Source organism: Orbicella franksi, chromosome 3 (assembly GCF_964199315.1).
Source record: "Orbicella franksi chromosome 3, jaOrbFran1.1, whole genome shotgun sequence".
Lineage (NCBI taxonomy): Eukaryota > Metazoa > Cnidaria > Anthozoa > Scleractinia > Merulinidae > Orbicella > Orbicella franksi.
The window spans coordinates 6963957-6988796 of NC_138147.1; the positions used below are offsets into that span (position 1 = coordinate 6963957).

Here is a 24840-nt window from a genome sequence, read left to right on the forward strand (position 1 = left end):
CAAGCATGTTTCTTGCACCCAAGAATGAATTTGAATCCGGTATAAAAATAAGTGTCATATGATCATGACACGCCCAGTTTGGCGTTGGTCGCAGTTTTACAGCTGGGAAGGAAAACCGGCATGTTTCTCGACGTGCCTTACTTCAGTTAAGTCTATATTTTCTTTCTTTACTTACCTATCTAATTTAACAATTAGATTATGAGCTCGAGATTTCTATCGTGCGTTTGCGCCCTCGTCAACTATCACGCATAGAAAACGAGAGTGAATAATCTAATTGTTTTAGTATAAATCTACTAGTCGTTCAAAACTTTATCTAAGTCTTCTTCACAGACACTTCAAAAACGCCAAAAACGGCCGTCATTTTGTTAACAAGGGCACGTGACTGCTACGCTACTCACTATCTATCACAGAATAGATAGTGAGTAACGTAGCCAATCAGAGAACGGCATTCGTGATAGAACCGTAGTACGCTAGTAGATTTATATATACTATAATTGTTCAACCGTAACCTCGTGTTTCGCTACCTTTCCCTACGCTTCTTCTTTTAATGTAACGGTTCAACAAAGCATTCTGTTCTCATAGTTTAGTTCAGAAGTTGCCGTAGAAACGTTGTTAAGACATTTAGTTGACGGTAACATTTTCTCATGAGTATAGTGACCTGACTCTGTTCGCCGGGTCCATATCGATCTTATCAATGTCGGTTGCATTCATACGCGTCACTCCCACTAAAGAGGCTTTTATTCCAACCTGGCTTTTTCGTTAGCGATTCCCGCTCCAGGCTCGAAACGCAGCGAAGACATAAGATTGCTAGTACACTATCTTGATGGATGATCAGTAACCCTTAAAGTTAACTCTTGAAATTGAGCTTTATTCTATTGTGAATGGTTATGAGCGACTCAGAATATTGAATGAAAGCGATTAATTAATAAAGGAATTTGTTTGTTATCCGACTAAAGAGTTTTATGCAATTGCCTGCCCTTTTCTTTTATTTGGAGCAAAGCGAACATCGTCGCCCTTGTTTGTATTCGTTTTTGTCTTGTTTTAACCGAGAGGGGTTAGGGTCAAATGTTTGGGACAGCCGATGTTGAATTATTCTGCCCCCCATCTAAGGTTCCATTTGATGTCGAGTACATGGCGTATGTGATGTCGTTAACAAACTGTTTTGGAAACAGTTTGCATTTGAGTTGGACCTTTGCTTGTTGCAAAGCTTTCCCTCCTCCCCCCCAATTCACCTCCTTGGGTACATAAAATTGGCATTTCGTATTATTGCCTCAGATTTTGGTTTTGCTCTTAATAGGAAAACAGCTCATTTGCTGTATTTTCCATATCAAATCTTAATTTATCATTATCCTTTTATTAAAGCATAGGTATTTATGGCGATTGTCTGCCCTCGCCTTTGCGAGGCAGATTTGTACGTTTTTGATTGCAAGTTTATCTTTATAAGTTGGAATTAAAGCGGCTCTGTTTCACAAAGCCAAATTTTTCCCATAGTGTGGTTCACAGAGTATTTTTACCTCGTAAACAGAGCACAGCATTGATAGGTAAGTTGTAGTCCAATGCCCCGTTCACACTAACTAAACTAGTTTAACTAAATCAGGTTTAGAGTTTTCTAATTTGTTGATTACGCTTTGCAGTCATTTTGAGAAGACAAATTTTAAACCACCTGCTAACATATTTCAATCAAACAAGTTTTTACCGTGTTAAGTTGTAGGGCGTGCGCATGCAGTATGAGCAACTAACTTTTAACCCTGTTTCAACATAGTGCTGTCGGTTTGTATTTTTCCAGATAAATACCGTAACATCCCACGTTAAAGCCACCCCCGGTTATAATCCCCCCCGAATATAAGCCCTTCAATTTGCTGACAAATATATTAATCCGGATATAAGCCTCTCCCCCGAAAATAAACCCGTGTAATGCATAAGTGCGTTCCTTTAGCGTTTCTTTACAAAGATCAAAATTTTCCTACCTGCGAGACAACCCCGGACCATATGGCACTTTCGTGGTTTTGGTCTCACATTTAGCGGAGAACGCAAATGTTGATATTTTCATCACGCGTTGACACAAATCATGATCAAATCAACCGAAGTTAATTCCATATAACAAAGGGATTCTTAAGCTACCTGAGATGATCAGATTCATAAAAATCTTTAAGATCGTACTTATTTTGTCAAGGGAATTCTCACCATTATCACAAAATGTTGTGGCCAATGGAAGCTAGGATGAACGGACATACATGCTGGTGAACAAGACAACATACAAAATAATGCTGGTGAATAACATCTTTTTCATTATGGTTTATCAAATTTTGAGCAGCGTTATTTTCAAAATTTGAGCAGCCTTTTTTATTCAGTGATGAACCCGGGGACGGGTCATTAGAAATTTTTATTTCTCTCCACCCCGAAAATGCTTGGGGGTCGGCCCATTTCTCTTAGATACTTGATATAGTGTAATATACAGTATAATTATATAGCTCTATCAAAATCCAATATTGCCAACAGACCTATTTTTTATTAATTTTTGCAAACTGTCCAAATTTAAAATAATTTGGATAGTTTTTGCTCGAACGTTTAGTTTAGCTTTGAACAAACTGTCCAATTTGAGAAAAATCTGGATACTTTCCATCAACCAATGAAATGTCAAGATAAATAAAAGAACCGAGTATTGGCCAATCAGGTTGCAGCTATTATCACTGCCATCAAACGTCACCGAGCGATTGTAGCTCGCTAAGTTTTCTTATGTTAATGGCGGACTTTCCCGACTTTTCTCTCCACCTTTTCGACGTCTAAACTTTCAAATGGAGTCTACGGTTAGGTTTCCAGAGATAGATGCTACTGATTTACTCGAGATGAGGGAGAATAATCAGAACAAGAACACTCAAAGAGGCAAAAAACCTGTGTAAAAGTGTTTGACCTGTGACGTGCTGAGCAAAGCGAAGTGAGAAATATTTACCTTGTTGATCTGTTTTTGGATCCTATATAATTAATAGCTTGTCCAATTTGAAATAATTGGATTTAAAAAATTCCTCGGACTGCCAAATTGGACTTGGCCTACGGCCTCGTCCAATTTTGGCTGTCTTCAGAATTTTTTTCATCCAATTATTTCCAAATTGGGCAGCGTGTAGTCCTATTACATATAAAAATAAAATGGTAATTTACAATATGTTTTTCATTGGCTAACCGTCCTCTGTTTGACTGGTAACAGGTCATCATGATTTTCCATTTCTTTAGTAATTGAGTTTTTAAGTTTTCGACCCTCTTCTTGCTTACATAAGTCAAACAATGCTTGTCTCTACTGACCCAAGTACATAAATTCAAAGTCCTGCGGTGTACTAGCATGTCAACACGGAGCGAGTAGAAATACTCCTACTTGCTTGATGCTACAGAAACCGGGATAAGCTCCAGCAACATGGGAAATATGGCTCGATGCCGATTCTTCTTGATTTGACACTATTATCACAAAGAAGGAACTGTTCCGATTTAACATCAAACCAGATAGCAATTGCGTTTATTGCGGGGAATCAGACTCCATAGATCATACCTTTATTGAGTTCCAGTTCACAAAATCCTTTATATTTACTCAAGAAGTATTACAATGGTTTAATGTAAATAATAGTTCTAATTTCATTCTAATTGCGGAAGATGTTCTCTTTGACTTTTTCTCTGCATCAAACGCACTAACAAAGAAATTGAATCAAACTCTTCTCTTCTTGCGCTATCATGTTTATAAATGTAAGCTCCAAAATAGCTCACCACCACTACAGATCACTGACTTTATCGATAAAATAAAATACAAGTATAAAATCGAAAAGATTAATTATGTTTTACAACAAAAAGTTCCTCCTCTTCTCCTTATTTCTCTTCCTCTATGTAGATTTTAAATAACAATTAGGGAAATACTGTAAATTAAAACACTTAGAATATATGTTTAGATTTCTCAAAAATGTAACTAATGCTAGTGTTATTATGTGTTTGTAAAGTTCTTTTTTGTGTGTGTGCAAAAGCAATAAAAATGTGAAAAAAAAAAAAAGATTTGGTTACACATTCCTGTGTTAACGCGTCACGAAATGTAAACCTGAGTGTAGCCTTGTGTGTGTGACGTCACGTTTAATTTTGCGGTATGTGAACTATTTTCCGAATTTTTTTTTTTCGTTCTTCCATAGGTGTCTACGTGCTAAAGCACTAGACACCAAGCACGTAGACACCAAAAACTAGGCTGAATAGGGTCAAGGAAGGTCTATAGTAACTACAAAGGTAACGCAGAGGGCAACGTTAATTAAAGAAATGCATTATCTTGCCATATTATTATCTAAACTTAGGCACATGTCTATCGATACCAGAGCTAAATTAGTTGAATATAGACTTCAACTGTGCGCCCGTCACCGGCAATGACTAGGGAGGTTATACATGGCGTTTACGGCAAACGGTAAAAATTAAACTTTTCCGTCTGTCTTCAGCTGTTTCTACAGTAGAGTTAAAATATTTGTATACACTACTTACACTGAATATAATAACTAAGTGTTAAAAATTAATTATTGCTTACCTTATCTAAGTTTATATATATCATGAAGCCAGCACTACTTACAACAACACTTACACTACATTACTCACTGAATAAGAATGTTACTTACTTGCAGAATTTCAAAAAAATCGATTACATACACTACTAATAATGTCATGGATATGTCCATAAGAAATCTCCCAAAATCTACGATTTCGTGCATTAGGATTATAATATTTTGGGTTATATTTTTACAGGAAGAGTAGAACAGAAAGTATTTTCGCCCATAAGAATTAAGATGATTGAGTATTTGAAGCGAAAGTGAGTGTTGTAAGACACCATATCTATTATTTCTATTCTGTAAAGTTTGTCCCAGTACTCAGCATTCTATTAGCCGAAAGAACTGCAATGCAGAATACAGTTTACGCTACGTCGATACTTTGCAGAGTTTATCTTTCTAAAAGAGCCCAGTAAGTTTCGGTCATGGAGAGGGTGTAAACACATTTTTAAAATTTTGTATGATGGAGATCAATTTTTGGTCAAAGTAACAATTACCTCCGTACAGATGCTCCCCCTTGCTACCAAAAAATGAATGCTTTGACAAGGAAACCAACTGCCCAATCATCGTCTTACAAACTGGGCAGGTTTGGATCCGTTCCAAGAGCCCCTTATTTGCTTTATTCTGGCTGGGGAAATGCTGAGGGCAACAAGTTATACGTGACTTATAACTTGAACTCTCCAAACAAAGAAAAATACAAAATTCAGCCAGCCCAATCAACTGAGGGTAAACCCCTTTAAGAAACGTTTCTAATCGTTCCGCCCTTTCAACCAAAACACTTTCTGAGCTATCGCGGTCCAAACTCTTGAAATCTTCTTTCCCCATGATATCTTCAAGCTCCATGTCCTTAATCAAGCTGTAGCAGTCCCGCCGGACAATGTCTAACCTTTCTTCTTCTCTTGCCATCACTGTAGAATTTGCCAAGTAAAGTATCCTCACCGCATTTTCTTTAGATTTCGGTTCATCCTTGAGGCACTTTACACAAAGGTCAAAAACTGACTTTGCTTGATACTCGTCTGCTAACTTTAAGAGATGATCAACCTTGTCCACTGAAAATTAACGAAAATAGAAGACAGAATTCAGCGGACACCTCCGTTAAATGCTGACACCAATATTTAAGCCATTTTGTTGCGCAAAACCTGCAATAGGCGGACACTTCAAGGGCTTTTTACTTCTAAAAGCTCAACTCACACTACACTACGCGATACACTACGCTTGAATTTCTAAGCTTTTGCGTTACGCGGCATTTACATGACGGCCGAGAGAACTGTCATGATGATTAAAAAAGTGACTTATTTCGGGGAATTTGGTTATCTGAACAGTTCATGTCTTAGAAAAAGTATTATTTTAATGTTCTAGAGTTCCACGAAGGATAAATTCACGCATTTGTAGCAAAACTCAGTGACAGATGTTTCTGTTGGTTTCCGGCCGCCATGTTGGTACCCATACGGATGGGCACCAGCATGGCGTCTCCATACAAATCTCTATAAATTTGGGGAAAAAAGTTCTCCGCATATCTTGCATAAAAAATTGCTGTGACCAGAATTTGGGCGAGAGTCTTTGCATATTTACTTTCTTTTATTTCCCAGATTCTGGACTTTATGTATTGAACGGTTTTGATTTTTAGTTTGATCTATATATTTTGAATGGCGTGACACTGAAAACCAGCAATTCCAAATTGATGCCTTGACTGACTGGACATTGTACTATGAGCAGTCTTTGATCGTACACTCTGTTACACTGTGCGCGCTATAAAAGGGTTAATAATTAACTTTATTACCGAACCTGTCTAGAGCGGACACGCTGTATTAAGTGGACACTAGTGTCTCAAGGGTGTCAGGTTTCACTGTATTTCAATGCTGTGTCAATTATTGTAACTTGACACCTGGCTCTCAAAGGATCGCATGCTGTGCATGACTCCTATGCACTTGAGAAAAGATTTTTATGAATCATTAAAAGAAAACAAAACGTCTTTTTACTTGTATAATCTAAAGTAAACAAATGACCAGCTGAAATGAATGAGGGATTTTGCAAAATTTGAAAATGTGGAGCTCTGATAACCATCTAAAGTTGCACAATCTAAATTATGAAACATTCACGGTATTTTGATAACTTCTATCCTGAGAATTCTAAGGCAAATATCTTCATTTATATCAATTAACCCAGTAAGATCTAGCAATCCTGAAAGTTTGAGGTCAGAAGCTTAAATCTAGCTTTTGATTTTTTTTTTCTCAAAGGCAAAAATAACTTGTTTTGAGAAAACGTGCTTTAAACTTACAGAGAGAAATGCTTCTCAAAATAAAACTTCATACCTTAATATTCAAATTCTGGTAAAAACAAGCATTCCAAACGTTTTCAGAATTTCAGGTAAAGCCCCTCTGATAAGGCCTGAGGCCTTAATTTTATTGAGTATTAAAGTGGGCTCCGGAGGGATAGAGAAGATGTGGTAGACTGAGAGAGACCTGGCCCGGAACTGCACAGAAAGAAAGGACATTCTTGAGTTTTACGTCGTGAAGCCAGGCAGCAGTTGTTGCACGTGACCGAGTAGCATGGCGAAGAAGCATTTCCTACCCATTACCCCCAGGGGATTATGGACAAAAATTAAAGTGAGGTAGGTATCTGGGCTATTTCTGAATGTTTGAGTTTGATAGAATGTACTTGCAGGAATAATACAAGCAAGCATTTTAAACAAATTATTAATGAAAAAACCTTCCTTTCTTTTTAGTCAAAGCTACTGAAATGCTGCTTTCTGTTTTACTTACATGTTATCCCGTCTCTTTCTTTCAGGTACAGTTGTTTTAGGAAGCTCAAAATCTCGTTTGCTTTCTTCCCTGGTAAAGGAATCTCATTAGCAGTTGCCTCTTTGAACTGAGTATTCAACATGGCTTTGAAAACTGGCAAGTGCAAACTTAGCATCTGGCGATGGACATGAAATCTCTTGTCTTCCACCACAAGAACAAGGTCACTATCCTCCCAAGGCTCAGAAAAGGGATTTATCTCTTCCACTTCTTCATCAGCAATTAAGGCAACTAGAAAAGAAAAAAGAAAAAAAATGCGTGTTCCTTTAAAAGTTTGACTTCAAAGCTAAAAACGCCCACATATTGTTGTGACATTCAGTTCCTTTAGGATCCAGGGCGTCTCAGCTGAGACTTCATACCTTCGCAAATTTTAAATAAACCTTTAGGCTTGGGCGGTTTGTTTTTCTACAGGTCATGTGATATCCTCTAGATCATTTTTCTTTCATCCAGCTAAAAATTGTTCATTCATATGCACGCGACCCTTTGAAAATTTGAAAGCTAGAATTTGCAAGAGTATCAAAAACATGGTCTGGAATGCTCTCAAGCTAAATCTAGCTAGCCAAGTTCCAGTCATAGATAAATGTTTTCGGACAAATTTGCACTTTTAGCACTTTTGCGCATAAGGCCAAGACGCGCATACAACTTCACCTGCCAAAACTTGATGGGACCTCCCTTTTCCTTCGATTATTTCTTTCTTTTATTTTAGTTCCTTTCATCACAAGTTGACTCCATGTTTCTTTGTGAAATTTTCCTTATTAGTTTTCATCGGACCGAATAAACACGTTCAAACCTCCTGAGGTTCGTTCCAATTTTCATGTCTTATTAAACCCTCGAAATTACTTTACAAATTCAAGTAGAACCACTGGCTGCAGGTGAGCAGTCTCACTGCAAATTTTGAACATTTTATGATATCAATTCTTTGGCGGGTAGGAGTCTAGACCATGAAAAATGTGGTCAAATTGTTTTCGAGTTTGTTCTCGGATAGGAGGCAGCCTGTGTAAGCTAAACATGAAATATCACAGGATACAGTTTGTCACGGTTTCGAAAACTTACTATTAATTTTATGGTTTAAAATATTTTTTTAAATATCTTTTCTATAAAAAATATATTAATTACATGTCTGACGGGTTTTGCCCGTGTTATCGCTACAGTTTCTACATGTCCCGGCCATGTCTCATGTTCCAAAACAATTGCCTTGCGTTACGTTACAGGTTCACTGGAGTCACGATCACAGCATTTGACCAATAGGTGCACAAGAGTTTAGTTTAACAATGACTTAAAAGTCATTGTAAAACTAAATTTGATATGAATTTTTTCAGTGAAAGCATGTGATTCTTCAATAACTTGACAGGTCTTAACAGCCCAATGAAGAAGTTATGAAATGCCGGGGCTGATTCATAACAAAACATTTTCCAAGATTCCCATTCCTATTGCAAAGAGTACTGTTTGAAGTTAAAGGATTTTGTTAGTTAAAAATATCCGTTAACAAATCTTCATTGCCAGAAAATGACTTTTTCAGACATATATAATATTTGATATATCAATGGGAACTTGACTAACCAAATATTACTGTTTGACCTCGCAACTAAATATAAAACTGGACAAAGGCGTAAGTGTATGTCTGCTTGGTTAATTATGCCATACTTGTGTTTCATCTTCTGTGGTTTCGCAATTTCGGGCATGCTAGGGCCCGTTTCTAGAAGGTCCCGAAACGTTTTCACAACCGGAAAACCGAAGCAAAATCTCAAACCTTATGATTACAGAGTTGTTTTATTCACATATTCTTAATATGAACAGAGGTTCTCTTCATATAAGAAGTTTCAAGCGTTTAAGGTTCTCTGTTTTTAGATACAGATTATCTAAAAATAGCTTTACGGGCCCGAAAAGTTTCCACGGCTTTCGAGAAATGGGCCTCTGGCCTATATGGTCACGCCTGGCAGTCTTCAGCAAACAAAAACAACAGGCCAAGAACCAAGAGTTCCACTTCCATTAAGGCCAAAATAATTTGGGTAGTACAAGTTGACTGATCGATCGGCGTTCGCTATCAACCTACCACAGACATGGCATTACTTACACCAGTTTTACAGAAACATATTATGCGATGTCGAAGAGCTTAACATATCAAATTAATAATACAAAGGTTTACCACGTGAACTTGGTGAGATATTAGCTGCCATATACATATACATAACCGATTCGCTGCTGTTAGAGGCCATTTGAAGTGTGGTCGTAGAGCTATCTCTCTTCTTCGTCGCAATCCACTTCCGCCTTTCTACGAAACTCTCTGTCTTCTTCGGTACTAGACCAACACCGCGGCAAAACGTATGCGCATGCGTTAAGTTCAGCATTTCCGGTTTGCCCATCTTGTTCGGTGGTTCGGATTAATTTTGCTGTTCGCCTGGCGGTGTTTAAGCTTGTTGTTTTGAATCAGCAGCCACAGATGAAAGAAGAAAGGACCACAAATACAAAAAAGGTATGTAGACAATAACTTTTTGCAATTGCTGGTCCTGGAAATGTTCGTTGGACCCTTTAAGAAATGCTCCGCAGTGGCCGTCATTACTGATTAGTAAGCCTTTTGTCAGTTCGTGTTGTACATACGTCATTTATTTGATAAGTAGGTTTTAAAAGTATGCAACTGTACAGCTGATGTGGACCTACTACTACTATGTCTGGATAAGAAAAACAGAGATTTACAATGCAATCGTCATAATACTAAAAATAGTGTACAATAATGGTTAAAAAGAGGGATCAAATAATTTAAAAATATCTAAAGTTAGGGTTCTTCTTCTTATTTATGCCTGTTTTTTTTTTTTTTTTTTCAATTTGTTGCTTGGACTGCTACAAGATTATATCCGTTGAAAATTTTTTTCGTGGTGACAGAGAAGGTTCGTAAGTCTATTCGTTGTTTATCGATTTTATTTAGCCTATAATACTACGAATTTCATAATGGAAGTGATCTCACGATTTCAACTTGTTGAGCTGATCATGAGAAGCTCACTTAAAACTCAAGCTACATGTAATAGTCAAGCACCTGCATGAAAATACAAATTTTCGGTTTGGAAATAAATTTCAATTTTACTTTCAGAATTTCATGATTACAACAGCAGCAAGATTGCCTTCTTTGGTGAGCCATTCTAAATAAAATGCCAGAGAACTTTGAGGTACCATTGGATTTTCATTCAGGATGGATAGGTCAAAGGAGTCTTCAAGTTGTACATTGCCAGTAATAAGAGGCAGAACACCATTACAGAACTGTGTAGTAACTCACTCATTTGAAACAATAAATTTATTAAAATTTAAAATCATTTCAGTGACTTATATGATTTCTATGTTACAATAACATGTTTCCTTTATGTGCCACTGTTTTGCTAGCCTATCCATATGTACACAAAAAGACTGTTCAACTAACCGGACAAGTTTTTAATTCACAGTATTTTAAAGTTATAGCTTTCAGATTTTAAACTACCGTACTTTAAACTCACGTGAAGTACATTTGAAATCTGAAAGTTTACAAACATTGGCTGCTCCCTGAGGAGCCTGCTTTTTTGACCATCCACATCCCTTCGGCTTGTGCTGAAACCTCAAATTCTTCCAGAATTGATAACATCTCAGAATGCCCCATGTTGCTGGATAAATAATCCCTCTTCTCTTTGAAGTGTATTTGTTTTCTGAGATCTATAAAAAGAATGGCATTGCTACAAGTTAGTTCACTGGAACTACTTTTATGTCCTTACCTTTCAAGGGGTTAAATGTGAAGAAAGGTAAAACATCTAGTAATTTTACTTCATTATATAATAGAACTGACATTTATATTGGGGTAAAGCTGTGTCTGCTGTTCTAGTTAAGAAACATGCAATAATTAATTAAACAGACTTTTTAAACTGAGTGGCCTTATGGTCTTCCAAGGAGACCTGTATTTTAAATACAAATAAGAATAAAACAGGGCAAAGTACGTGAAATGTGCTATTGTGCACAACAAAACAAGAGTTCTTTTTTCCTCTAATACACAGTGTTCTTCGCTCAATCTTGGATCTTCCCAGAGAATAGACTGCAAAATGACATTGAAAAGACCAGGTGCAGTTTTGTCAGCAAACTCTTTCATCTGTCCAGGAGCATACAGTGGCACAGCATCACTGCTTTCATAATGATGTTGCAATGATATTTAAAATTTTCCGATCAGCTGGTCAAATGAATTTTCTGAAATTAATAGAAAAGGTAAATATCTATTTTACTAATTTAAATAAATTATTGAAATAATTTTATTTATTAAATTTAAATATTTAATTCTCTGCTTGTGTCAATCACTGTCGTGTGTTGGTCTTAACACATCCTCTTGCTTATTGGATTACACAAATGCAATACCTGTATCAGAAATATAATCTTGAAATGGTGTCTGTTACCCTTACCGGTCACCTAAACAACATGTTATTTTGATTGTTACCTAAGTCACTAGTCAATATTCGAACAAAAATAATTATCAGTTTTCCAAATCATTGAAAGGATGAGACTTGAATAGTTTGTGGCAACTCTGATGCAGCATTTTTTTCTTGGCCAAGAGACTCCTCAGATAACTCTTCCAAATCATTGCCATAATAATAATTGAGAAGTCCTCTAAATCCTTCTCATTAGTACTTATGACTTCAACTGAATGATAAAATTTATGATATTGTCATTGACCATGTGCAATACATGTAAATAATGATAATCTGTTTGAATGAGTTTTGGTCAGATGGTGTTGTTATAGTGTGCCATGGATTATCATGATGTCAAACAATTATCCTTCAAAATACTTGTATCTTGTATGTCTTGTATCTTTACATTTCAGGTAAGTGATACTAACCTGATAGTTGAGTTAAGTTATGGATTTCTGTTGCCATCCTGTTACAAACTGTTTTATCCATTGTAAATTCACAATAGCAATTTATTTTTACCACCCCAAATGATGTTTGTATTTCTGCCATGGACATTTGCTGGCTTTTTGGGTACCGCAGGTCTATTCCACAAGCCTCTTCTAGAAATTTAAGTCTTTAGAACAGCAATAATATTGGAAATGGTTCTGAACTCTTTGGAGGCCTTCACTACTGCTGTGTTGCTGCTTTAAGTTCTTGTGTAGTCCTAAAATTGGTAAATTGCAAGATCTAAATAAAAAATTAAAAAAAAAAAAAAGAAATAAACATATTAGTGATGAGTTTGTTTGTATCCAGATACTGAAAATGGATGTCCAAAAAGCATATCCCCCCACCAATGAAAAATGCAGTAGGTAAATTTTTAGCAAAATTTTTCATGAAGAGGGTGCTCATAGGGTTCCTGGACACCCCTCTAACTGAATCCTTGGTGTGGAGACAACATTGCAGTACTACTGAATTTCAGTAAGTATATGTGAAACTGACATTAATTTTAGACTATATTATTGGTGCAATTTTATGGGTTTGGTCTTAAGAAAAATAAGTTTGTCAAGTGGCATAAAGTTCTTGTTTTGCTGTCTTTAAAATTATTATTTTTCTTTAAATTCGTTTGGCAATTAATTTTTCAAAATAATATTTCCCAGCTTCTGTGCTACCTTTTTCTTTCCACAATATACCAATTTTAGACTGAACTGCCTGAGGTGGCTTTTTGCTACCTGCACCCCAACAATTAATTTTAGTGAAGCAATTGACAGTACTGTACTGTAGTCAAGAAGAGTAAAATAAAAATGTGAGGTACATTAATGCAAATAACACTCCAACATCAGTAGTGCAAGATAATTTTATAGGTACCTTTTGAAGTTTGTCATCTGAGGTCTGTTTATTTCCATCTTAGTGGAGAACCATACATGCGTAAGACTTGGATCATTTAACACGAAATATAATTAAATTTATAATGAATTTTTTTGGTATCATGTCTATTTTGCCCCAAATTTTACAAAATTTGATACAAACAACTTGTTTATTGTTGCAACAAAAATCTAAGAGTATGCTTTCCTTTTCCTTAATTTCATTTAATTTGCTGGTAAGAAGATTCCGAAAATCCTTGCAGCAATCCAAGGCAGTGCGAACCTGCGTGTCAATTATAATTAACCGATGTCTAATTAACTGACCTGCCAGTAGTTCGTAACACCGGCGGCTTCCAGTCATGATGCGAGGTAAACCTTGTTTCTTCGTCCACTCTGGTACAGCATTTGTAGCACCACCTTGCACCTGGCTTGTACCCATGACATGTTGCTCCTATGGCATCCAGGACTGCAAAAAGTCTCGCAGGAATGCGCTGTTTCCTGACGCCTCGCGAATGGTTTTCTCTAGGAACCGAACATCTGTTGTTGCTCCTCCGTATTTCGTCCCAGTGAACATGGCAAACTGTTGAGCCCACTTGAGTTCGGCAGCTCTGGTTAAATCTTCAGACAGAAAATATTTTTTGCCGGCACATTTACGGCTGCTTTTGTTGGCTTTCCCACATTTTTCTGCGAAGGAACCTCACAACCAAACCAACGCAACAAGGAGTACTACGTAAAAAAAAAAAATGCTCTTGTCGAGCACGAACGCGCCCGAAATTCTCTCATATTTTGTTGTTGGTGCAAACACCAAACCCCTGGGTGCAAGCGCTTGAAACTTAAATGAAAAATAAACTTTTCAACGAGACAAACCTTTCCGCTACTTTCTTTTGCTAACTCTTACTTTTTGTTTTCAAACTTCGCGGTACGAGATTTTATCTTGTTTACATTGGATTTTAATACGTAACCGGAAATACGTAAATTACCGGAAGCTCAAATTTGTACTCATGCGCAGTGCGTTTTACCGCGGTGTTTACTAGGCCACACACACTCGTGTGTGCAGTGCCCATACCTCCGGGAGCAATAGCTGGGTGTAGCGTTGCACTTTCGTCCTGCGTGGCAGACATATCTAACACCTTTTGATCAATTGTGTGTTGTTGTTTCTTCCAATGAAAATGCGTTGTGACCGTGTCCTCTGAGATTATAGAGACCTTACGCAACAGGACGGCTCAAGGAGAGGACGGCAAAATTTCATTGTGTGACGTGCGTGACTGCTTGCTTCGTAAGCTATTTGACGCCATTTCCGGTTTATCACTGCCGTCCTCTTAGCGTTCACGACGTGAAAACAAGGAGTTTGAAGTTCTGAGGAAAACGTGAGTATTTTTATCCATTTATTTTCATCTTAACCTTTAATTTTTTGGATTGAACGATAGAAACAGTCTACCTTTTTAGTTACCAGCCTTTGTATATATGGAAATAACTTTTTTTAAAACGAAAATGAAGCCTACTTGTAAACGCATGACGAAGCGCTCAGACTGGCTTATTTGTGAAAATTTAATTCTCCTTCTTTCTAAGTTATTTCTCTATAATTTTACAGTTTTATGGCAGTTTCTGTTTCATCTTTATCGTCCGAATTACAATTCTGGTGTAAACTAATCTTTTTCTGCCTTTGAGAGTTGTTTTCAGCAGTGTAAGTGCGGGATATATTTTTATTTGTTGTAAACCAACTTTGAAATATAAATTACATTTGTACAGTATGTTGCCCTATTTACCGACACTTCCACTCTTACGATACTGTATTTCGTAGTAAAGATAAAAAGAAATCTGAACGATACGTTTCGAAGACTTGTTGATTAGTCTGCTTTCATTATTTCGTTTCGTGGCTGAGTTGGGCTCCGTTTAGACAGAAAGATTCAAGTTTTTGTCGAGGTATGTAAAAGTTTTCTAATGTGATTCGTATCGCACGTCGAATTACACTGATGACTTCTTCGCTAAAATCGAAAGAAAATGCTTTAACCTTCGGAAAATAGGTAACTTTTTAAGTGAATCTTTTTTCATTTGACTTTATTAGACGTATTTTGCAATGATCGAAAAGAATAATTCCAAGAAAAAGGGAGTATTTATCTCGAAGCGAATCGATCGTCAGAAATATTAGGGCACCGAATTTGGCCAACTTTTTCCGTAATTTAATACTAAGAAACCAAGCAGGTTTAGGCGATAAAACTTCATGACTTACTTACCAGCAGTGAAAGCTACATTGTGAGTAAATTTCCGCTCGTTAATCAGGGGCGTAATGCTAGGATTTGGGGTCACACAATGTCACGCCCAGGGTACTTACATAGTCCACTGCAGATGTTCACTCCTGAAAATGGAGTATATAACTACCTAGCACTAGAAAAAATTTATGGCATGTTGATTCTTCGGATTCGCACTTTTCGCCACCTGGATAAAAAGGTTTGTTTGTTGTTTACTGAAAAAAATATCTCACAAAAGGGGGTCATGGGCACCCAAGGACCCCCCTTCCTATAACTCTGTTAGTGCTCTGTTGAGGTAAGATATTGTGTTTATTGCATATATATTGCATATATATTGCATATAGTCCGGAATTATAAGGCCAACATACTGTACTTCAATCCTCTTCAAAAATAATGCAGTGTGCCTTTCGCAAAAGAAATTCTGATCACAAAGACCGTTGCATGTGAAGTAATCAACCTCTTATCTTCATTTTATATAATTAAAAACCAAGAATTTCAACATGTTTGTTTCTTCATAACCTAGAACAGAAAGATGGAGTGGAAAACAGAATGTGATCTACTTCTATTGCAAGAAATAGTTGTGTCCGAGCCTTACCAGTACAAGGCTTCAACAAGGGAGAGAGGAAAGATATGGGAAGATATCACAGAAAGGTTGAATGCCACTGAAGCATTTGGAAATCGACTTGGACACAAAAGAGCTGTGAGAGACAGGTATGCCCTGTTGGCCAAGAAATTTAAGATGAGAATGGCAGAAGAGCAAAAGTGCGAGTGGAATTTCACCCGAGATGTCAGAAACGGACAAGCTGCTTGACCAGATTATTGAGAGATTTGAGGAGAGCGACAGGGAGGCTTGTGAGAATTCAGAACAGGGCAAGAAAAATAAAGAAAATGACAGAAAAAAAGCAGAAGAGATGAGGAAGCGTTCCATGGAGAAACTTGGAGAGACCAAGAAAAGAAAGGCTGAGGACGGTGAAGTAACACCCAGAAAGAGAGCATCAGGGTCGGAAACCCTTGTGTACTTGAGAGAAAAGGCTGAAAAGGAATTTGACCTGAGGAAAGGAGAACTGGAAGTTAAGAAAGATGAACAATCTGCACAACTACAGATGTTTCAGTTCATGCAACAACAACTACAGCAACAGCAACAACAGCAGCAGCAGCAAATGCAATTACAACAGCAGCAGCAGCAGCTTCAAAATCAACTTCTCATGACACTTATTGAAAAAATTAATAAATAAGTGTATAATTTAAGACATGGATAAGGTTTGTTTTGGGTACACATTTTTATTGGTTCATATCATGCAATTGTTTTATGATTTGATTGAACCACAAACATGAATGTCTGTTGAAATGTGCGTTTTACTAGGGGACGGGACGGTGTTCGCCAGGTCAAGGCTCGAAACCTATCGATTGGTTCCAGTAAGGTTGGTAACGTTACCTGACAAATAGGGCCGTCTGACAAATAGGGCCGTCTGACATATAGGGGCGTCTGACATATAGGGGCGCTATATCAAAATACCAAGTTTATCATTACCTCTGCATGGTTAATGTGTCACACTACCAATAAATGGTTTGTGTTAAAATGACAGCTTTTGACTTCTAATCAGTAGCGACTATTAGAGGAAGGAAAAGACTAATAATAAATCGGTTCGCTAGATCCACAAATTTTCTACGTTTCAGTATGAATAATGCGGAGCATTTTTCAGGATTTCGTAATTCTTAAGAGATCTATAAATGGCTGAAGTCTACTACATGTATTGCGACTCAAGTTCAGTAAACTTTAATTTGAATGGGACGATCTGTTTGTGAAATTGTTATAGAATTGATCCAAACAACTTAAGCCACGCGCGGATCTGGGCTGTTAGGTTTTGGTGAATTCATCAATGCTTCATGTTTTCAAAATTGATTAATTTATCGCGTAGTCTCTTTCGCAGCCGTTATTGCAAAGGAATCTGCATCGTATCTATGACGGGAAAAATACAATACTGATCGTTTTCAATGTCACGCAAAAAAAAAAAAATACAACACCATAAAGTACTAGTGGATAAAGTCAAGAAATAGATAAAGAAGATCATTATTTTTCTTAGTGTTAGGTCTTTGCGTTCTCCCAGACTTAAGACATTCATAGAAATGTTTCGCACGAAATTACGGAGCTCACAGTATGGAAACGCCGTGTTGGATTACTTTCGTGGTCAACCAATATGGCGGCCGGAAATATTACGCAGCTTATTTTCGCTATCTATGCTATTGATTATCTGTATTGAAAAAACGAGCATTTACGATTAAGCACTTTTCCTAATGCTCTAACTTCTAAAAAGGCTAAATAGCTTGAGTTAGATACATATTTTTCGCCAAACGCGATCGCAACTCCGTGTCACGTTCCACTTGCATCAAAAATACGCTGGTTGAAGTGTAAACAGATTTAAATTAACCGTCTCTTATGCCTGGCTCTCAAGTTTTGTTTTACGTACACGTATTTAGCGAGGTAAGATTGGAGATATTAATAATTCCCATTTACGGCAAACAGCATCTATAAATGTTTTGGCATTTCTCTTGTATACCTCACGCACCTGACATATAGGGGCACATGACATATAGGGGCATCTGACATATAGAGGCATCTGACAATTACGGGCATCTGACATATAGGGGCATCTGACAAATAGGGGCATCTGACATATAGGGGCATCTGAAAATTAGGGGCATCTGACAAATAGGGTCGTCTGACATATAGGGGCGTCTGACAAATAGGGGCGTCTGACATATAGGGGCATCTGACATATCGGGGCGTCTGACATATAGGGGCAGATGACATATAGGGGCAGATGACATATACGGGCATCTGACAAATAGGGGCATCTGACATATAGGGGCATCTGACAATTAGGGGCATTTGACATATGGGGGCGTCTGACATATAAGGGCGTCTGACAAATAGGGGCGTCTTACAAATGGGTGCATCTGACATATAGGGGCACATGACATATAGGGGCATCTGACAAATAGGGGCGTCTGACATATAGGGCCACATGACAGATAAGGGCATCTGACATCTAGGGGCATCTGACAAATAGGGGCGTCCGACATATAAGGGCGTCTGACAAATAGGGGCTTCTTACAAATAGGTGCATCTGACATGTAGGGGCACATGACATATAAGGGCATCTGACATATAGGGGCGTCTGACATATAGGGGCATCTGACTTATAGGGGCACATGACATATAAGGGCATCTGACATATAGGGGCATCTGACAATTAGGGGCATCTGACAAAGAGGGGCGTCTGACAAATAGGGGCTTCTTACAAATAGTTGCATCTGACATATAGAGGCACATGACTCATAGGGGCATCGTACAAATAGGGGCGTCTGACATATAGGGGCATCTGACATATAGGGGCACATGACATATAAGGGCATCTAACGTATAGTGCCATCTGACATATAGGGGCATCTGACATATAGGGGCACATGACATATAGGTGCATCGGACAAATAGGGGCCGCTGACATATAGGGCCACATGACATATAAGGGCGTCTGACAAATAGGGGCGTCTTACAAATAGGTGCATCTGACAGATATGGGCACATGACATATAGGGGTATCTGATAAATAGGAGCATCTGACATATAGGGGCACATGACATATAATGGCATCTGACAAATAGGTGCATCTGACATATAGGGGCATCTGAGAAATAGGGGCGTCTGACAAATAAGGGCATCTGACATATAGGGGCACATGCCATATAGGGGCATCTGACATATAGGGGCATCTGACAAATAAGGGCATCTGACATATAGGGGCACATGCCATATAGGGGCATCTGACAAATAGGGGCCTCTGACATATAGGGAGATCTAACAAATAGGGCCATCCGACATATAGGGGCGTCTGACATTTAGGGGCATCTGACATATAGGGGCATCTGACATATGGGGGCACATGACATATAAGAGCATCTGACATATAGGGGCATCTGACAATTAGGGGCATCTGACAAATAGGGGCGTCTGACATATATGGGCACATGACATATAGGGACATCTGACATATAGGGGCATCTGACAATTAGGAGCATCTGACATATCGGGGCGTCTGACATATATGGGCACATGACATATAGGGACATCTGACATATAGGGGCATCTGACATATAGGGGCATCTGACAAATAAGGGCACCTGACATATAGGACTGAGAGATATTGGCGATGTTGGTTTTTAAGAGTTTATCGGACATCATAGTTTTTTCCTACAAATGTATTCTGTTGCCATTCATTATCTTTTGAAAGTGGTCACTCTCGTAAGCGGACAGTTCTAGTTACTACCGCCGTCACAAAACCCTGTTTGAACACCCATACAAACTCTGTATTGAGTAATTCCCGCCAACGGAAGCTTTCTGTGAAAATTCTCTCATTTCTATCTCGCGCGCCTTCCAGCTACTGTACTTAGCTCATGCTCACCCATATTACATTTGAAACTGAGACAATTTCTGATCTTTAACTTTGTGTGAAAAAGTTTCTCATTTCAATCATTCGCCCTCTCTAAAGTGTACTTAGCTTGTTTTTCCCATCGAAACGGGGCCCGTTTAGGTTGGGAAGACAATTACGGTTTTTTAATTTTGTGTGAACTAGTCTCTCATTTCCATCATTCGCCCTGTAAATAATCTACTTAGCTAACCCTTCCCCATGCAAACGGGGCCCATTTACATTTGAAAGATAATTACGGATTTTTTACTTTTTGTGCTTCACATTTCAATCAAACGCCCTATATAAGCTGTACTTAGCTAGTGCTCCCCGTGAAAACGGGGTCCATTTTCTTCTTAAAGACAAGTACCGTACGGATTTTTTACTTTGTGTTAAAAAGTCCCTCATTTCAATCATTTGCCCTCTATAAACTGTACTTAGCTAGTTTTTCCTATCCAAAACGGGGCCCATTTACATTTGAAAGACAACTACGGATTTTTTTAATTTTTGTGAAGAAGTCGCTCATTTCAATCATTCGCCATCTACATTTTGTACTTTGTTAGTGCTCCCCCATGAAAACGGGGCCCATTTTCATTTCAAAAACAACTACGGATGTTTGACTTTGTGTGAAAAAGTCTCTCATTTCAATCATTCGCCCTCTATAAACTGTACTTAGCTAGTTTTTCCCATCAAGACGGGGCCAATTTACATTTGAAAGACAACTACGGATTTTTTTAATTTTTGTGAAGAAGTCGCTCATTTCAATCATTCGCCATCTACATTTTGTACTTTGTTAGTGCTCCCCCATGAAAACGGGGCCCATTTTCATTTCAAAAACAACTACGGATGTTTGACTTTGTGTGAAAAAGTCTCTCATTTCAATCATTCGCCCTCTATAAACTGTACTTAGCTAGTTTTTCCCATCAAGACGGGGCCAATTTACATTTGACCAACAACAACGGATTTTTGACTTTGTGTGAAAAAATCTCTCATTTCAATCATTCGTCCTCTATACAATGTACTTAGTTAGTTTTTCCCATCAAAAAGGGGCCCATTTACATTTGAAAGACAACAACGGATTTTTGACTTTGTGTGAAAAAGTCCCTCATTTCAATCATTCGCCCTCTATAAACTGTACTTAGCTACTTTTTTCCATCAAAACGAGGCCCATTTACATCTGATAGACAACTACGGATTTTTGACTTTGTGTGAAAATGTCTCTCATTTCAATCATTCGACCTCTATATACTATACTTACCTAGCGCTTCCCCATGAAAACGGGCCCTATTTTCATTTGAAAGACAATTAGGGACTTTTTTTTTTTTTCTGTGAAGAAGTCGCTCATTTCAATAATTCGCCCTCTATATACCAGTCCGGGATCGTTATCAGATTTGATAACCATGTGACGTCACAACATGGCGGCCATTTCAAAAACCGGGAATTTTCGTATTCACTTCGCTTTGCTCGTTATTTGTTCGATTATACTCGAGTAATTTACCCATAACTCTATTCGATAATTACCAGAAAAGAGGGAGCCTCACGTGTTTTGAAGATGGCGGTTGAAGACCAGCGTAAACGATGTAAAATGCTACTCGTAAAGTGAAACAGCGCTTGCAATTTTGCATCCAAACCAGGTATGTTTTTCATTTTGTCATTAGATTTAAGTTACTTGGAGATTTTTGCGAAAATCACAAAAAATATGTCGTTAATCTTCACGCCATATTCTTGGGATTTAACGTGTTTGTAGTGTTGTGCACGATCTGTGAAAAAAGTGCGCGGGGGTATTTTGATTTGCGATGTGTTGTTCGTAACGGCGGCCATATTTACAGCTGTAACTGATGTGTTCCTAGGTATTGAGATGGCGGATGCTGGTACCCAGATAATCAAAATAGCAACTAAGTAATGGAAGTAACTTACATAAATCATCTAAGCCCCTTCAGAAAAAATTATAGCTCTTAGTGAGTCGCTCGATTCATGGTACGGCAGTCCAGGTGGTCGGGAAACCACTTGCGAATCTAACATTAGTCGTTTATTTTCTTTTGAAGGGTTACCATGAGTTCAAAATCAAGGGGCCAGAAGGAACTCCTTTTCATGTCCTTCCTGAAAATTGGAAACAAAGACCCGTTCGCACTTCGTTGTGTTTTGCCAGAAATTAGAGAAATACCCGAGACACTTCTAGACGTGCCACAGTCTGGTATCCAAGAGCGCTGTTGCAAAATTACACTTTGAGAGAAGTTGCTGGAAGACAGATAGGCCCGGTGCAATACTTCTTAAACAGGGAACTAAAACACCTTTCGGACTGCCGGAAAATCGGCAATCACATTAAAGGGTAAGTTGCCTATATTTTAGAGTCAATTTTAACAACTCGCGGTCCTGAAATATTTTCCGGAAATGCCGGCCAAAATAGGTCAGTTTTCTGGCACACCAGTCGTTATATAATGAAGCTTATTGTTGGATTTAGCGAGTGAACTATGGTACGAAAACATATTACGTGAATTATAGTTTCTTTTATATGAATCGGTCATTAAAAGCTTTTTTCCATATCACCGAATGCACAACAATAGACTACTGATCTACAACTAAAACAATTTTTTTCCGGAAATGCCAAGACTTCCAAGTTTACTGTCACATCTCACGACATAAAGTGCTGCATGTACCCATTCCACTGAACGGAGGTGTATCACAAATTAAAGTAAATATACCTGCTATATTTTTGTTGTTGTGCCAGAACCATATCAGGCGAGCCCACAACGAAGATGGAAACGAAATGTACAGCACGGCAGAGGGGATTGAATTAGCAATCGCAGAAATGGAATTAGGCGAGGGATGGGATATGGCCATCGAGGTAAGCTATTTTATCTTCAGTATATCTGGACAGAGAGTCGACAGAGGGAGGGTCGCGAACTGTTTCGATACTTTTATTTCCATTTCATAGTAATGAATCATAGTAGGAGATGTTTCGGTCCTAACCACGCTTCGCTCATGCAAATTGAACGAAATTCAGTTACAGCTCTCCGCTTGGAATATAGAAGCAACTTGTTCAGTGTCAATTTGTGAACTCAAGATGTATTTACTGTTAGTGTTTCGTTTATATTTTATACAGACTGTTGAACAGCCAGCTTCACCAACTACCAAGAAAATGAAGACTGAGTGAAAATAGAAGCTATCATATTAGTATCAATAAACAACGCTTTTGTGAACAGAATAACTGTTGTCTACCTTCGTGTGTTTTTACTCGGAACAAATATTATACGGTGTCGATCTGAAAATGAAACTTTTCGCAGTAGCTTTTGGACAAAGACCGTTTTCTTCCATACATCTCTGTTTCTATTCCATAATTCAGTAACCTATTGTGAAGCAAACATACAATTAATTAAATGAAATTGCATTGTGATGTTGTCAAAAAAGTAACTCCTTTCATCGCAGCGCCCCGTCGACCGCCATATTGAATTATACACTGTTGCTACCAAATAATGTCACGTGAACGAAAACTTGTGCAGCGATTGGTTAATGGTTTGTTTTGGTCGAGGTTATCAAATCTGATAACGATCCCGGACTGTATACTGTACTTAGCTAGCGCTCCAACATCAAATCGGGGTCCATTTTTATTTGGAAGACAATTACGGATTTTTTACTTTATGTTAAACGGTCTCTCAGTTCAATCTTTCGCCCTTTTTCTACTATACTTAGCTAGCGCTTGGAAACGGGCCATATTTTCTTTTTAATGAGAACTACGGATTTTTTTACTTTTTGTAAAGAAGTCGCTCATTTCAATCATTCGCCCTCTATATGCTGTACTTAGCTAGCGCTCCCAAGTCAAATAGGAGCTCGTTATCATTTTTAAAACAAGTACTGATTTTTTACTTTGTGTGAAAAAATCTCTCATTTTAATCATTCGCCCTCTCCATAATGTACTTACCCGGCGTTCTCACATCAAATCGGGGTCCATTTTCATTTGGAACACAATTGCGGATTTTTGTACTTTGTGTGAAAAAGTCTCTCATTTTAATCATTCGCCCTCTATATGCTATACTTAGCTAGCGCTTCTCCATGAAAACGCGCCCTATTTTCATTTGAAAGACAGTTACGTATTTTTTCACTTTTTCTCACGAAGTCGCTCATTTCAATCATTCGCCCTATATATACTGTACGTACTTAGCGCTCCCAAATCAAATCGGGGCCCACTTTCATTTGGAAGACTAGTACTGATTTGTGACTTTGTGTAAAAAGATCTCTCCGTTCCATCATTTGCCCTCTCCATAATGTACTTACCCGGCGTTCCCACATCAAATCGGGGTCCATTTTCATTTGGAACACAATTGCGGATTTTTGTACTTTGTGTGAAAAAGTCTCTCATTTTAATCATTCGCCCTCTATATGCTATACTTAGCTAGCGCTTCTCCATGAAAACGCGCCCTATTTTCATTTGAAAGACAGTTACGTATTTTTTCACTTTTTCTCACGAAGTCGCTCATTTCAATCATTCGCCCTATATATACTGTACGTACTTAGCGCTCCCAAATCAAATCGGGGCCCACTTTCATTTGGAAGACTAGTACTGATTTGTGACTTTGTGTAAAAAGATCTCTCCGTTCCATCATTTGCCCTCTCCATAATGTACTTACCCGGCGTTCCCACATCAAATCGGGGTCCATTTTCATTTGGAACACAATTGCGGATTTTTGTACTTTGTGTGAAAAAGTCTCTCATTTTAATCATTCGCCCTCTATATGCTATACTTAGCTAGCGCTTCTCCATGAAAACGCGCCCTATTTTCATTTGAAAGACAGTTACGTATTTTTTCACTTTTTCTCACGAAGTCGCTCATTTCAATCATTCGCCCTATATATACTGTACGTACTTAGCGCTCCCAAATCAAATCGGGGCCCACTTTCATTTGGAAGACTAGTACTGATTTGTGACTTTGTGTAAAAAGATCTCTCCGTTCCATCATTTGCCCTCTCCATAATGTACTTACCCGGCGTTCCCACATCAAATCGGGGTCCATTTTCATTTGGA

General features: G+C 38.1%; 2 protein-coding genes and 2 pseudogenes across 3 annotated transcripts in view; 1 reads left to right on the forward strand and 3 right to left on the reverse strand.

Annotated features, from left to right (window-relative positions):
• LOC145480994 (uncharacterized) overlaps positions 1-24840 on the reverse strand; it is a 249618-nt gene that overhangs the window by 127693 nt on the left and 97085 nt on the right. The window lies entirely within an intron of this gene.
• Positions 3421-9723, reverse strand: LOC145480972 (uncharacterized). The gene is made up of 3 exons (XM_081459322.1): positions 9501-9723; positions 7319-7585; positions 3421-5605 (listed from the first exon to the last, which is right to left on the reverse strand). The coding sequence occupies exons 1-3, from the start codon at positions 9715-9717 to the stop codon at positions 4980-4982; spliced, it is 1110 nt and encodes a 369-aa protein (XP_081315448.1). The 5' UTR covers positions 9718-9723; the 3' UTR covers positions 3421-4979.
• LOC145480973 (uncharacterized) lies at positions 10780-12321 on the reverse strand (annotated as a pseudogene). Its single transcript, XR_014048575.1, has 3 exons — positions 12195-12321; positions 11308-11551; positions 10780-11029 (listed from the first exon to the last, which is right to left on the reverse strand). The product of XR_014048575.1 is annotated as an uncharacterized LOC145480973 (transcript).
• LOC145482990 (uncharacterized) lies at positions 15821-16636 on the forward strand (annotated as a pseudogene).

Excerpts from the sequence above, each read along its gene's own strand:
- LOC145480972 (XM_081459322.1), bottom strand. The coding sequence starts at position 9,717 with ATGGGCAAACCGGAAATGCTGAACTTAACGCATGCGCATACGTTTTGC. Across the intron at positions 7,586-9,500 it reads TATCTCACCAAGTTCACGTG|TTGCCTTAATTGCTGATGAA; the intron begins GTAAACCTTTGT and ends TTTCTTTTCTAG. Across the intron at positions 5,606-7,318 it reads AGAAAGAGACGGGATAACAT|TGGACAAGGTTGATCATCTC; the intron begins GTAAGTAAAACA and ends GTTAATTTTCAG.